The sequence below is a fragment of the Arvicola amphibius genome, chromosome 5, assembly GCF_903992535.2.
Source record: "Arvicola amphibius chromosome 5, mArvAmp1.2, whole genome shotgun sequence".
Classification (NCBI taxonomy): Eukaryota; Metazoa; Chordata; class Mammalia; order Rodentia; family Cricetidae; genus Arvicola; species Arvicola amphibius.
Genome location: NC_052051.1, coordinates 64173282 through 64188346, shown reverse-complemented (window position 1 = coordinate 64188346; position 15065 = coordinate 64173282). Strand labels below are relative to the sequence as shown.

At 34.1% G+C, this 15065-nt stretch overlaps 2 protein-coding genes across 2 annotated transcripts; both read right to left on the bottom strand.

Annotated features, from left to right (window-relative positions):
- Window positions 1-364: 364 nt before the first annotated feature.
- Window positions 365-1294, bottom strand: LOC119815009 (olfactory receptor 4K3-like). The gene has a single exon (XM_038331139.1). The coding sequence runs from the start codon at window positions 1292-1294 to the stop codon at window positions 365-367; it is 930 nt and encodes a 309-aa protein (XP_038187067.1).
- An 11229-nt stretch (window positions 1295-12523) lies between these two features.
- Window positions 12524-13441, bottom strand: LOC119814763 (olfactory receptor 4K5-like). Its single transcript, XM_038330798.1, has one exon. The coding sequence runs from the start codon at window positions 13439-13441 to the stop codon at window positions 12524-12526; it is 918 nt and encodes a 305-aa protein (XP_038186726.1).
- Between the last annotated feature and the right edge of the window lie 1624 nt (window positions 13442-15065).

The window sequence follows — 15065 nt, the reverse complement described above, 5'->3', positions numbered from 1 at the left end:
ATAATATAATGAGAACTTTGTGAATAAAAATTTAGTTAAAATGATATGCAAATTGTTGTAACAATTTGAAATGATTAAAAGATTGCAGTGATTATTTTTTGATCATCATTTGTATAACATTATCATCATCTAATCTTCAGATACATATAAAATGTAGATATTACTCTAAGTGGTAAAAGTCTATCTAAGTATTAGATTTATGAATTTAGTTTTATAGTATTTATTTTTATAGCCATATATTCTTACAATTAATGCCATGTAAAAATGAGTAATATATGCAGTTTTGTGGTCTAAATATAGCTAAATTATTATGGACACAACTAATTTTCTTCTGAGAAGAGGTGTCTAACAATTATCCCCAAAATTACCTGTAGTTTTTCAGCTTAATTATGGAATTTTTAATATCATTATTTCTCAATGTATAGATTGCTGGATTCAAGAGAGGTGTGATAATTGTATAAAACACAGCAAGAAACTTATCCACCCACGTGATGCTGACTGGCCACAGGTAGATGAAAATGCAGGGTCCAAAGAATAGCACAACCACTATAATATGGGAGGTGCAGGTAGAGAGTGCCTTTGATGAGCCTTTTGATGAACCATCTTTAGAGTGAAGCCTAACAGTCAATAGAATGTAAGTGTAAGATAGCAGCAAGAGAATGAAACAAGTTGTGGCTAAAACACCACTGTCAGCATTTATCAAGATTCCCAGAGTATCAGTATTCATGCAGGCTAATTTCAACACCAAAGGAATATCACAGAAAAAGCTGTCTATCACTCTTGGCCCACAGAAAGGTAGCTCCAAAATCAAGAGCAGCTGACTAATGGCGTGCACGAATCCAATGATCCATGATATCAAAACGAGCCAGATGCACTTCTGTCTGTCCATGATGCTGGTGTAGTGGAGTGGCCTACAGATGGCCACATAGCGGTCATAGGCCATTGTTACAAGAAGCACCATCTCACCCCCTGCAAAGAAATGCACGCAGAGGATCTGGCTCATGCAACCCCAGAAAGAAATGGTTTTATTATCTTTTAGTAGGTCTGTGATCAGTTTGGGTGTATTTACTGAAGAAAGGCAGAAGTCAACAAATGAGAGATTGGCTAACAGGAAGTACATGGGAGAATGAAGATGATGATCAGTGATGATTAAAATCACCACAAAGAGGTTGCCTACCACAGTCATCAGGTAGAGGGTGGAAAAAGGCAGCAGGAGGAAGATCTGCAGGTCCCTTGAGGTACAAAGTCCCTGAAAAATAAACTCAGACACTAGAGTCTGGTTTGCTTCTCCCATTTAGTACACTGTACTCCAATGGATGTTAGAGACAGAGCATAACAAAGAATTTCTGAAACAGAAACAAAAAATTTTATTCTGAGTAATGTAAGAGACATATAAATTATATCTTCACATTATGTCCAGTGAAATTTTTAAGAAATGTTTCTTGTTTTTGTAGATTGTGTATAATCAGGGAAGGTTTCTAAATTTAGAATGATGGGTCAAAAGCTTCGTACATCTAAAAGACAATATTTATAGGCATCAATATGAGTATATTATTAAAAATTATCAGTTTCACATATTCTCTTTGCATCAATCTATTCTATATGAACGGAATCAGAAATTATCTTTAAGTGAATATTAGAGACATAGCTATAATACATTTGCTTGCTTATCATATTACAGAATAATAATCATTACAAAATGCCCAGGCAATAATCTATTGTTGACTTTGTATGAATGCACATAATCAAATCTATTGACTAGAAAATGTGAAAGAATTTTCATCAAATATATTATGTAGTCACTTACTAAAGATACATTGTTAAAATTAAGCCTTTCCTTCATTTTTGACTTACCCATTAGAGTATATCTGTGAGCAATAATACATTCAGAGGCTTAGGGGATGTTACTTATTGTCCTATTTTGAACTTCTTTCAATTCTATGTGGTGAGCTGTCATATGGAAATCTGAATAATTAATAAATAAAAGCAAATTTTCCTGCTTCTCTACATTTTTGTCTCCTTCCTTTCTTCTTTCCTTGTATAAAATGTCATTTTTAGATAACATATTAATTGGTGAGTTGGCAGTGAACTATTATTATTCAAACCGTCAGCATTCTCATCTCCTTACCACTATTTTTTACCTGCTTCTCTACTTTATTGACTATAGAAAGTAGATATCAAAAATTCTAAGATAATAAGATAATTTTATAGTAATGTAAATGTTCTGTCAATAGAATGTTTTTTCAACAGTCTTGCAACTTGTCATGCAACATATCAATTTATTTTAAGTAAATATATAAAACTACTTAAAATTTCCAGAAGTCTCAAATGTTATTTGAAAGGTAATCTTATATGATGTTTTTGGAAAATTGAACAATAAAATTAATATGGATGATTCTCTGAAAATAATTAGTGATACCAAAGTGCTTCTATAAGGAAAACCTTTTAAAATAGTATGTGTGAGAAAAAAATGACAGTAAACAATCACTTTAAGATATACTTACACTCCAGCAATCATCTCATCAACCAGCTCTTCCCAAGTTGATTAAGTTCCATCTAAATGCTGATTGAATCTGATACTGTGCCACATAGTAGCAACAATGTGATTTTTGCTGTGACCAATGTTGGCAAGGATTTCACCTCAGAGTAGTTTTTATATATACGCTGACAAAATCATGTTAGCATTGGAAGCATTCCTGTTCTGTATTTTAAATTGGTCTTAAGTCCTTGGGGAACATGAATGAGAAATGACTTGCACTAATTCCCCAATTTCAACAGTATGTTCCAGTTAAAATTGTAAAGATGCAAGATACAAAGCTTAAATGAAGTAAAATATATGTTTTATTAGGGATCAAAAAACAAAAAGCTTGTATATTGCTGTTGACTCTATACAGTGATAACTGATGAAAGATTTTACAAAGAATTAATAGAAAACTAATCTAATCATACTATCCAATCATTTAAAATATATATTAAATGAAATTCACATATCAAAGAATACTGTATTTCCATGTTTTATGTATTATATATATATAGATATATATATATCATACATTATCTACTGAAGCTTCTAGAAAAAGATAATGCAATAGAGAAACATAGATATGTATTGTATATATACATATATATGTATACACACACATATATATGATACATGCATATAAGCACATGCATATGCATGTAGACAAGTGAATGAACACAAAGATATATATTATTAATTGTGTTAATAAAAAAACACAACGCTATTATTTATGGCGATGTAGATGAATGCTAAAGATATTTTGTCATAGAAGAATAAGTGTTGTATAGTTTTCTCATGTTTGTGAGAAATTTAAAACAATGAATCTCAAAAGCAGAGAGTGCAATAGTGGTTTCTAAAGACTAGAGAAGGAAGAAAAGGAGGTATACAGTAAGCACATAATTATTTATCCTGAATTAACATCTGTGGATCTGTTTCACCATATAATGACAGTGGCTAATTAAGACCTGTATAGAGTAGATTTAGGTAGGACGAGGTAGATGAATCAGTTACCAAAGTGCTTTCTCCTGCAACAGGAGGAGTTGAATTCAAATGCCAGAAAAGACACATATTGACAACATTCCTATGGCAAAATGAGCATTGGAAACACAGGAATCTTGAGAAGCTAGGTCAGCTATCTGACGATACACAGGCAGAACCTGTCTCAAGTAAGTTGGAAGTTAAGAACTGATACCCAGTATTGTCCTCTGTTTTTCATATATGTGCAGCATGAAATATAATCTCTCTCTCTCAACAATGAAAAACAAAACAAAAGAAAACAGAAAATGAAAGCTCAGCAAAGGAAGTGTAATTTTACATGGAATTGTAGCTGTGAAGACACACAAGTGTATTCATTAAATGCATGATTATCAAGTATCAGTTGTACCTGAGCAATGTTATAATGTTTTACAAAATTGTTAAATAAAAAGTGTGTTATTGTCTGATGTGGGAGGGTCTTCTGTCCATGTGTTACTTTCATTGGTTAATAAAGAAACTGCCTTGGCCTTTTGATAGATATATAGATATATATTTCAGTTAAATAGGCATTCTTCATATCTTTCAAAGACTACAGAATATGGCATTTAATGTTTTAATAACTTAGGGCTTTTCATGACAATGAGACACATCTGCTCCTGGTAGCACCAGCTACTTCAAGACGAAGATGGGCATCGAAGAGGCTCCTTATGGAGTTTGATAGCCATTTGGGCAAGAAATTGCTCTTGCCTGGACTGTTGAATAAACTGGACACAAAGAACCCACAGAGAGAGGACTGAGGAATTTGCCTAAAGGTGAGATGATCTTTTGGGGTTTTTGATTCATGAAGGAGTCTGCGAGACATTCTGCAGGATACGAAGGAAAGTGACTAAACTATCTTTGAAATTTCCTGCTTCATGGAAACGTCTGCTGGATACTATGGGCCTGAAGACTAAAGATGGATGCCCCAACAGTACAAAAGAACTCTTGAGTGACTGTCCAGGTGGTGAGATGTCTCTGTCTTTTCAGGAGTTTTGGAAGTTGCTTACTTCTCATTTACTTAGGTAATATTATATCCTTCTGGAGTCATTGATGGAGTTGAAAAATAGATAGATGGTTATAGTTTCCCATTGTTATGATAAAGATAAAATAGATATAAATATTGTAACTGTAATTCTTGCTTGATAATTGTTTTGTTATATGTAATTTTACTCTGTTGATGGAGGAGAGTCTTCTGTCTATGTGTTACTTTCATTGGTTAATAAAGAAACTGCCTTGGCCCTTTAATAGGTCAGAAAATTAGGTAGGCAGAGTAGACAGAACAGAATTCTTGGAAGAAGAAAGCAGAGTCAGGCAGATGCCATGAAGCTCTGGTCTGGGATGGATGTAGGTTAGAATCTTCCCAGTAAGCCACCACATCGTGGTTCTACACAGATTATTAGAAATGGGTTAATCAAGATGTCAGAATTATCCAATAAGTGGCTGGAACTAATGAGCCAGGCAGTGATTAAATGAATACAGTTTCTGTGTGATTATTTCTGGGGCTAAACTAGCTGTGTGGGATGAAAAGCCGGTCTGCTTGCCTCATCTCTACAATTGTTATTTCGATAGGATATAATGCTCTTCTTTTAGACTTATATCTTTCATATCATAAAATTATATATGTAGATGTTATATCTGTACACACAGTAGTTATTTGTTATGTTCATTTGGAAGTAGCACCCACATCACCATTGGCACACTGCCATTCTCCTTTTGAATGAAGAGTCCATGTAAACTTTTACTTCCTTTGGCTTAGAGGAACATTGTGGTGTCACATCATGCTCAGAACTTCCTTTAGTTGAGTTCAGAAAATCAAGTTTAATGGAAAAACATACTATGGTTGCTTCTCTAAGTAATAAGGGGGCACTTTCTAACATATATTAAATAAATAACCTATTAATAGAGATAAATACAACAAAGAGCCCAATAAGAAATAAAAATAGTATATATATATATATATATATATATATATATATATATATATATGTGTGTGTGTGTGTGTGTGTGTGTAATAAGTTACCATTTCTGTATGTGTTATGATAATATACATGTTATAAACTGAATAATATGGTTAAGTGAAATGTCTCAACAGGGAATGTCACTTGTTGCCAAACCTGATAACCTGAGTTATTTCATTGGACTTAACTGGGCCTCACATGGAAGAGAGAGAAACCTGACTCCATCACATTTTATTCTAATCTCTACACATATGTTGTTGCCTGGATACAGGCAAACATTCACACATTCATGGTTACATGCACACAAATAAATATATTTGGGAAATGAAAATTTCAAAATGTCTGTATGTTTACAGCTGTGCATATATATTTATACAATCGTAATGACATCTGAAAATACTATTGGAGTCATTTATTTTCTCCCAGACTTTTGGTACTTTATGATCAACCCATACCACACATAAGGCTCAGGCAAACAATCTTCTCTTAGTTTGTATAATTTTGCTTTTATTTTTAAATCCATTTATTATATATGCTTAATTAAGGAGAACACTACTATGTTTTAATATATATACATATTTGAAAATTGTATATTTGTACTTTATATAGACACTGTGTGTACAATAAAAACATCTAAAATCTCTTCAACTCATCATTATTAAATATCAATCTAATAACTACAGTTTTAATTCAGGGCATTAATTTTCTAGAATTATTAGCCACATGTAATTATAAACTTATATATCTTCTATTTTCTTTTTGATCTACTATTAATGACTACAGTTCTACTATTTTCCTGTTTATTCAACTTTTTAAATTTTTTAACTAATTAATTTTACACTTCCTTCCTTCCTCCCATTCCCCACCCGCTCCCCCACTCAACCTCCTCCTTTCCCCTCCCTCCTTAAGAGGGGACAGAGACCCAACTTCCCCTGTGGGAAGTCCAAGCCCCCCCACATCCAGGCCTAGGAAGCTTTGCACCCAAAAAGCCAGTACATGAAGTAAAAACAAGTCCCAGTGCCTATCAATGGCTTCTCAGTCAGCCCCCATTTTCACTCACATTCAGAGAGTCCTGTTTGATCACATGCTCATTCAGTCCCAGTCCAGATGGATTTGGTGAGCTCCCATTAGAACAGACACACTGTCTCAGTGGGTCTCAGTGGACCAACTGCTTGCGGTCCAGACTTTTTAAATTTTTGCCTATAAGTGAGAGAACACCTTACATTTTTCTTCGTGTCTGTTTTTCCATTCAGCATAATTGTCTCCACATTAACCTATTGCATTATATCCTCTTTTTAAAGCCTTAATAACATGGCATAAACTCATTTTTTACATACTATGTGCTCTACTTATTTGTTTTATATGTAATAGTATGTATTTCATCCTTCACATCTTGTATCATATATATATCGATTTTATCTAGTAACCATTTTAAAAGTATTGACACAGGAATTTTCTTTGCATGTCGCTCAAGGTTACAAACTTTCACACATTTATCTGAGAAACATAACCTTTATTCAATTTCCAGAGTGTTGAAATTTTTCAGATTATTATAAACATTGGCTTTACAAGTTCGTATTTGTATCAACAATTTAAGAATTTCTTTCTACAAATGTTTACCCTAAAATGTATATCATTTTTGATACATATCTGAGAAGTTATAAACATCTGAGAAGTTATAAGTTGTTATGTCTTCATGGCTTCGGTTTACATAGTTGCATATTATACTCTTTTGATTGAAGATTTCTTGTCTCTGTACTTGGGATTAAACTATGCTGTTGTATTAGTAATTTTATTCTAGTACTTTTATTTCATTGTATATACTTCTATTTATCTACTCCCCACTTCAGTACATTAGATTTGTATCTAATCTATAGCTGTTAGGAATACAACAGTGTGCTTGTTAGATACACAGATTTATTTTATACAAGTAAATAATAGTGAACTTGCTAAGTGACTTATTTTATACGTAATGTTATTAGTTTTTTTATAAATGCTGCTTGGATCAACAGGCCTGCCTGATGAGAAGCAGATGATAGACACCCACATGGCAGCTTATGATTAATAGGTATGTGGTGGAGAAATGGGAAAGAAAGAAAAACAGAATGGTTTCTTTGTTGTGGTAAGAAGCAGATCTGAAGCAGAAAGCTTGGTGAAGAATGGACTGATGTTGGTGGCCTGCTTGCCACTCAGGACCAGGATGATGTCTGGTGCTGAGTTGCTATCTAGGACCATGATTGATGGATATACTGCAGCTGGAGTCTGAGTTGGTGCTCATGTTGCCACTAAGGTCAAAGGAATGCCCAGAGTCTTGGCCACCACCTGTCATCACATTGTTGTCACAAATGGGGGATCCTGATTTGAGTACCACCAGAGGACATGATGATATCCAACCTGAGCTGCTGCCAGGGACCACGTCTGTGCCCATGGCTGTGCTGCAGCTAGGGTGTGTGCAGATGTCCGTGGCTGTTGATACCATCAAAGCCCACGCAGATGCCAGGTGTCTGGGCTGCTCCTTGGTACCAATTGTGTACCAAGGGTAACATCGCCATGGATGCCATGCCAAACTGACTGGCCTGTGCGGCCACCTGGGTTCATGGTACAATCTGGAACTAGGATGCTATCAGGAACAATGTCTGGGTCCATTGTTATACCAAAACTGAGACCTATGTTGTTGCCTGTGGTTCATGATAACACCGAAGGCTACACAGATTCCAGGGGTGAGGCCAAAACTTGTGCCTCTGTTGGTGTCTGAGGGCCAGGCTGCCACTGGAGATATTCTGATCTGCGTGGCCTGTACTGTCACACAGGACTATTGTGTTGTCCTTTCCCAGGCTGCTGCACAGGGCCATGTTTGGCTCTGTGGCCAGTGGCTGCCATGATCTAGTTTGATATCTGTGACTTCTGTGAGCACAAAAGACTGTGAGGATGCCAGGGATCTGTCTGTATAGCTACTTGAGACCATGTCCATGTCTGAAAGTCTTGCTGCTGCCAGGGTCATAATGATCTCGGTGGCCTGTGCTACCACCAGGGCCATGATGATATCCAGACATGGGCTTCTGCCAAAAGCCATGTTTGGGAAAATTTTTTCTATGTGTATTTATCATACTGTGTGTAAGAATACTTAAAATGTGATGTCTATTTCAATCTGGATTCAATTTCAAAGAAAGAAAGAAAGAAAGAAAGAAAGAAAGAAAGAAAGAAAGAAAGAAAGAAAGAAAGAAAGAAAGAAAGAAAGGAAAGAAAGGAAGAAAGAAAGAAGAAAGAAAAGAAAGAAAGAAGAAAGGAAGGAAAGAAAGAAATTGTACAAAAAAGAAATTATACAGGCAATAAGAGGTCATTTTAGTGAAGAGTCCTTCAGATATTCGATTGTTAGATTATGACTGTGGGCATGTGAGGGCATGCTGTATGTAGATTTAAAATCACTTATAAATTAATGCTGAGAAAGAATGAGGAAGGGGTCAGAAAAATGCAAGAATGGTGAAATGTAATCATGTAGGACTGGCATATTCAATAATGAACCCAAAGTTACCTACCATGGGTCCCAAACAGCAAAATAGTCAACAGCCAATCAAAGAACAAAGAGTACCTATATACTACTAGATATCCTTGTTGAACTTTGGTCTAATGAAGATTTTGGTACAGTGTCGGGCATTTTATTCACTTGTGACCCACTGATGTGATCATAGTGTCAGGAGATAGCTACTAACATTGGACCCACATATTCTATATTCTATGGATCATTGCAGTGTATAACAAATGAAACAAAAATATATAAATGTAGAAAGGTACTCCCATGGTTGTGTGACTTGCAAAGGGAATAATAAGAATTGGACGGAAATAAGAGGTTAGGGACTGTATTAGATGTAATCAATTTATTGAAGATTTTGTCAAAGAACATATTTAATTAAAAATATGGTAAGAGAATTGTTGAGAGTTAAATCTGTAAAAACACTAAAGATAATTTCTTCTGAAAAAAGTCAGAATCTGCATGTATGTACACATCAAAGTCTGTTGCCAGACATGACCAAGGCTTATCTGTAATCATTTGATTTCAGAAAAACATGATATATAAGTTTGTAAGGTTTGCTGAGATATTTGTATTATGTAAATCTCTTTAACTTATTAAAATAGACAAGTTGATTTTAATTAAAACCTCATGAAATGTTGGCATGATATTCAAGGAGTTCAAATTTTCATATCTGTTTATAAATGAGCGAGACCAGTCAGAAGTTGGTGGTGCATGACTTTATTCACCACATTCAGAGGCAGAGGAAGGCAAATCTTTGTGAATTTAAGGCCAACCTGGTCTAGAAGAGCTAGTTGTGGACATGCTCTGAAGCTAAAGAGATATCCTGTTTTGAAAATCCAAAAGAAAGAAAGAATGAAAGAAAGGAAAATAGAAATAAAGAAAGAAAGAAGAAAGGTACTAGACCTCAACCCTTGTAAACAAGTATACAAACAATTTATGAAGCAAATAATACACTATACCAGATCACATATAATATGAAATATTATGAATACCATATTATCAAGAGCTTATAATGTTTATTTAACTGGCATTGGTAATTATGTTACTTCATTATATAAAATCATGATCATGCAAAGAATTTGTGAGCTGAGGAAAGTACATTCAAATAGTGTAAAAGGTTGTCCTTTCAGTTATGGATAAAATATAGAAAAAATCTGAATTTATATGAAGTTAAGGCTTGAAAACTGACAGAGATTATATCAATATGAGTTAACTAACTTTATGATTTAATTTGTTTAGCATTTTTATATCTACTTATCTGTAGTCTCCATAGATATCTTAATGTCTTCTGTTACAAAGGTAGAATTAGGATTCACATATAATACCCTATATTGCTTTTTATTCTACCCTGCCATAGGCCAAAGCAGATTCTTAATTAACCAATGGTAATAAAATTATTCACAACATACATAAGGGAATCTCACATGCACTCCCCTTTTCTGTCTATATAAAAAGGAAAGTTTTAACTTTAACATAGTAAAATTACATATAACAAAATGGGTATCAAGCAAGAATTACAGTATCTTTTTGTGAGTCTAAAGTTTTATTTCCAATTTATCTTTTATCTCAACTAAGGAAAACTATAACTATCTGTCTTCACCTGCTTCAAAGACCCCAGGAGGTTATAATATTACCTAAATCAACAGGAAGTACATTGTAAGCAACTTCCTAAATTCTAGATTTGACAGAGACATCTTGCTGCCTGGACAGAAGATTTCTTCTGTAACATAAGGATATCCATCTTCAGCCTATAGGCCTATAGTATCTGGCAGACTTTTCCATGAAGTAGAAAACTGGAAAGATTGTTCAGTCACTTTCTTCTGTCTCCTAGAGAATGTCCAACAGTTTCTTTTGTGAAGCAGGAACTCTTAAGGACGATCTTACCTTCTTTATGCAAGTTCAGCAGTCATTTTTCCGTGGGTTCTGCATATCCAGTTTATACAGCATACTGTCACCAAGCAGTCCAGGCAAGAACAGTTTCTTGCCCAAATGACTAACTAGACTTCTACATTGAAGGCAAATTCCATAACAAGTTTCTTTAATGCCTATCAACTTTTAAAGTATTGGCATTGCCTGAAACAGACATGTCTCACTGTCGAGAAAAGTCTAAATTCTTATAACATTTTAAATGTTATATTCTGTAGGTCTTTAAAGTGTTGGTGATTATCTATCTAACTGAAATAAATCTCTACCTATCTAGAAAATCTGACTAATGTGACTACAAGTTTGACTATTATAAACTGGAGAGGACGTGGGGTAAAGGGAACACTCCTTCACCTTTGGAAGGAGTGCAAACTGGTACAGGCCCTTTAGATATCAGTATGAGGAATTCTCAGAAAATTGGGAAACAACCTACCTCAAGATGCAACAATACCACTTTTGGGTATATGCCCAAAGGATGCTCAATTTTACCACAAAGACATGTTCTCAACTATGTTCATAGCAGAATGGATTGTCATAGTCAGAATCTGGAATCAACCTAAATGTCCTTCAGCTGAAGAATGGATAAGGAAAATGTGGGACATTTACACAACAAAAGTTGATAGGCATTATTCATTTCTGCTGAGTACTACACTACAGAAAAAAATGACATTTTGAAAATTGTGGGCACATGGATTCATCTAGAAAACATCATACTGAGTGAGATAACCATGACCTAGAAAGACAATTATCATATGTACTTACTCATAAGTGGTTTTTTGACAAGAAACAAAGAAAACCAGTCTGGAATTCACAATCCAGAGAAGCTAAAAACAGTGAGAACCCTAAGAGAGATATAATTTGATCTAAACTACATGAAAGATAGAAAAAGACAGGATCTCCTTAGTAAATTGGGAGCATGGGGAACAAAAGAGAGGGTAGAAGGTGATGGGAGAAAAAAAGGGAAGTAGAGAAAATATCTAATAATAAAAACAATAAAAATGTAATCTATAGTTTAGAAATAAATATAGATTAATACATACTCATTTAAAATAATGCAATATTTTAAAACATGACAAGAGTGTTAATTATTCAAAGTGGATTTTTTTTGTTTTTTATAAACAGGGTTTCTTGGTAGCTTTGGAGCCTCTCCTGGAATTAGCTCTTGTAAACCAGGCTGGCCTTGAACTCACATGCCTTGCCTCTGCCTTCTGAGTGCTGAAATTAAAGGCATGTGCCGCCACTGCTGGGATTAAAGAGGATTTTGTTACTAAAATTCTAAGCAAAGTGACTTGCACAAATTTTGGAACACAGATGATGTGTAATAACACATGACCATTATTTTTGTAGCATTATTATTATCGTCTACTCTTCAATACATATATTATGCAGAGCTATTACTCATTCTAGTGGTTAAACTATAATTATTAAAATTTTGAATTTATTTATATAATGGCTATTTTCACAACTATATATTAATTACATCATATAAATTCCAGAAAAAAAGTTGTTTGTATAAAATGGAGTGTATACATTGAATTATCTGATAAAATAAGATGCCTAAAGTTATTTCAGAACTCACCTGTGATTCATCATCTTCTTTATGGCATTCTTAATGTCTCTATTTCTCAGTGTATAGATGGCTGGATTCAGGAGAGGTGTGATGACTGAGTAAAATACAGCAAGAAACTTGTCCACCCAAGTGATGCTGACAGGCCACAGATAGATGAAAATGATAGGACCAAAGAATAGCAAAACTACTATGATATGGGAGGTACAGGTAGAGAATGCCTTTGATGAACCATCTTTATAGTGAAGCTGTACAGTTAGTAGAATGTAAGTGTAAGATATCAGCAAGAAAATGAAACAAGCCATTGCTAAAACACCACTGTCAATATTTATCATGATTCTCAGAGTATCAGTGTTCATGCAGGCTAATTTCATCACCAAAGGAATATCACAGAAAAAGCTGTCTATCACTCTTGGCCCACAGAAAGGTAGCTCCAAAATCAAGAGCAGCTGACTAATGGCGTGCACGACTCCAATGATCCATGATATCAAAACAAGCCAGATGCACTTCTGTCTGTCCATGATGCTGGTGTAGTGGAGTGGCCTACAGATGGCCACATAGCGGTCATAGGCCATTGTTACAAGAAGAACCATCTCACCCCCTGCAAAGAAATGTCCACAGAGGATCTGGCTCATGCAGCCCCAAAAGGAAATGGTTTTATTTTCCTTTGTGAGGTCTGTGATCAGTTTGGGGGTAGTAACTGATGAAAGGCAGAAGTCAATAAATGAGAGATTGGCCAACAAATAGTACATAGGAGAATGGAGATGGTGATCAATGATGATTAAAATCACCACAAAGAGGTTGCCTACCACAATCATCAGGTAGAGGGTGGAAAATGGCAACAGGAACAAACTCTGTATTTCTCTTGAGGTACAAAGTCCCTGAAAAATAAACTCAGTCACCACAGAGTAGTTTGCTTCTTCCATTTAGTACACTGTGCTCCAAGGGGTTGAGTGGGACAGAGCCTAAGAATTCCTGAAATAGAAACAGTAACTTAATGTTCAGAATCAATTAAAAAGAATATATATTGTATATTAGCATTGTACCCAGCAAAATTTAAAATATCTTCCTTGAGTTTATATATTCTTTCTAATTGGGAAATTTTCCTAAATTCAAGAAAAACTTTACACATCAGAAAAATAATGTGTAATATTATATTACTATATATATATATATATACATATATATAAACAATAATGAATACATTTTATAAAAATATTAGTAAGAGTTATTCTTTTTACATTTTCTTTGCCTTAAATCTAAGTTTTTGGCATGTATTCAGAGATAATTTTCTGAATATCGAATATCTGAGATGTATTTACAGTCTCTTGACTGTCGAAGTAGCAGAATGAAAAGCCATTGACATATTTTACACATAAACACAAAATTCCCAGGCACCAGTCTACTCATGGTTATGTTTGAAGAGATGTAATTAAATAAATTCTATTTAATCTGTGATACAAATGGTTCATCAAATAAACTGAGAAACTACATACTGAGGACACGTTTTTAGTATCGTCTTTCCCTGCACTTTTGACTTATTCATTGGAGGGTATCTTTAAACAATAATGTATTAATAGGTCTGAGGGTTGTTATTTATTGCCATATATTTACAGACTTTCAACTAGAAATGGTGAGATTTCATAAGATAATTTGAATAATTTATCATGAAAGCTGCTTTCTCTGTCTCTTTATCTTTCTGTTTCATTTCTTTTTTTCTTTCTTCCTTCATTGACTCTCTCCCTTTATTTATTTCTCTTGAGTCTTCTTTCTTAATCTTAATATCTTCAGATTTCCTACTAAATTTAGGTTTGAAATTGGAAGATTAATATGTCAACAGTCTAGGCGATTTTTTTTATTTCCTTACTAGTACTTGAAATATAATAGTAAGAACAATATGTATGGATTTTCTGGGTCAGCCAGTTCTATAAAAGATTAAACAAGCGCTAATTAAGGTCTCTCTGTTCCAAAATCCGAAATATCAGTTTCAAGTTATAAAATAAATCATAGGAGTTTTTATTTTGAGAAGTCTAGGAAAATCAATGACATTTCTAACAAGATAATTTACTATTTTAATACAAGTACAAAGAAGTAAAAATGGTTAATTTAAAAAGCAACAATGGTCAGGTTTACATAAAGTTAATTTTATTGTATTCTAAATTGAGCATTCTAAACTCTTTGGCTATCAATGACATTTTCACATATCTTTTTTAATTCAGTGAATTCGTAGTGAAATATATTTTTTCTAATCGGTGTCCCTCTCATCCCCCTCTACTTTTTATAACTACTTCCGTATTGTTTTGTTTGCATCTTGAGAAAATAGAGAACCTAAAAATCAAAAGATAATCACATGATATTAGAGTAAGGTTACCCTAAGGACACATTAGTCGTGAGCATATAAAACTGCATTTCATTTCCAAATACCTCAAGCTCTAGTTGGAAAGGGAAACTACAATATTTTTGTCACTCACAACTGTTAAAAACATGAATGCCGAAAATACTGTAAACTCATACAGTATGTAAAACAAACAAACTTTAAATGGGTAGTTG

Coding starts and splice junctions, on each gene's coding strand:
- LOC119814763 (XM_038330798.1), bottom strand. CDS start 13,441: ATGGAAGAAGCAAACTACTCTGTGGTGACTGAGTTTATTTTTCAGGGA.
- LOC119815009 (XM_038331139.1), bottom strand. CDS start 1,294: ATGGGAGAAGCAAACCAGACTCTAGTGTCTGAGTTTATTTTTCAGGGA.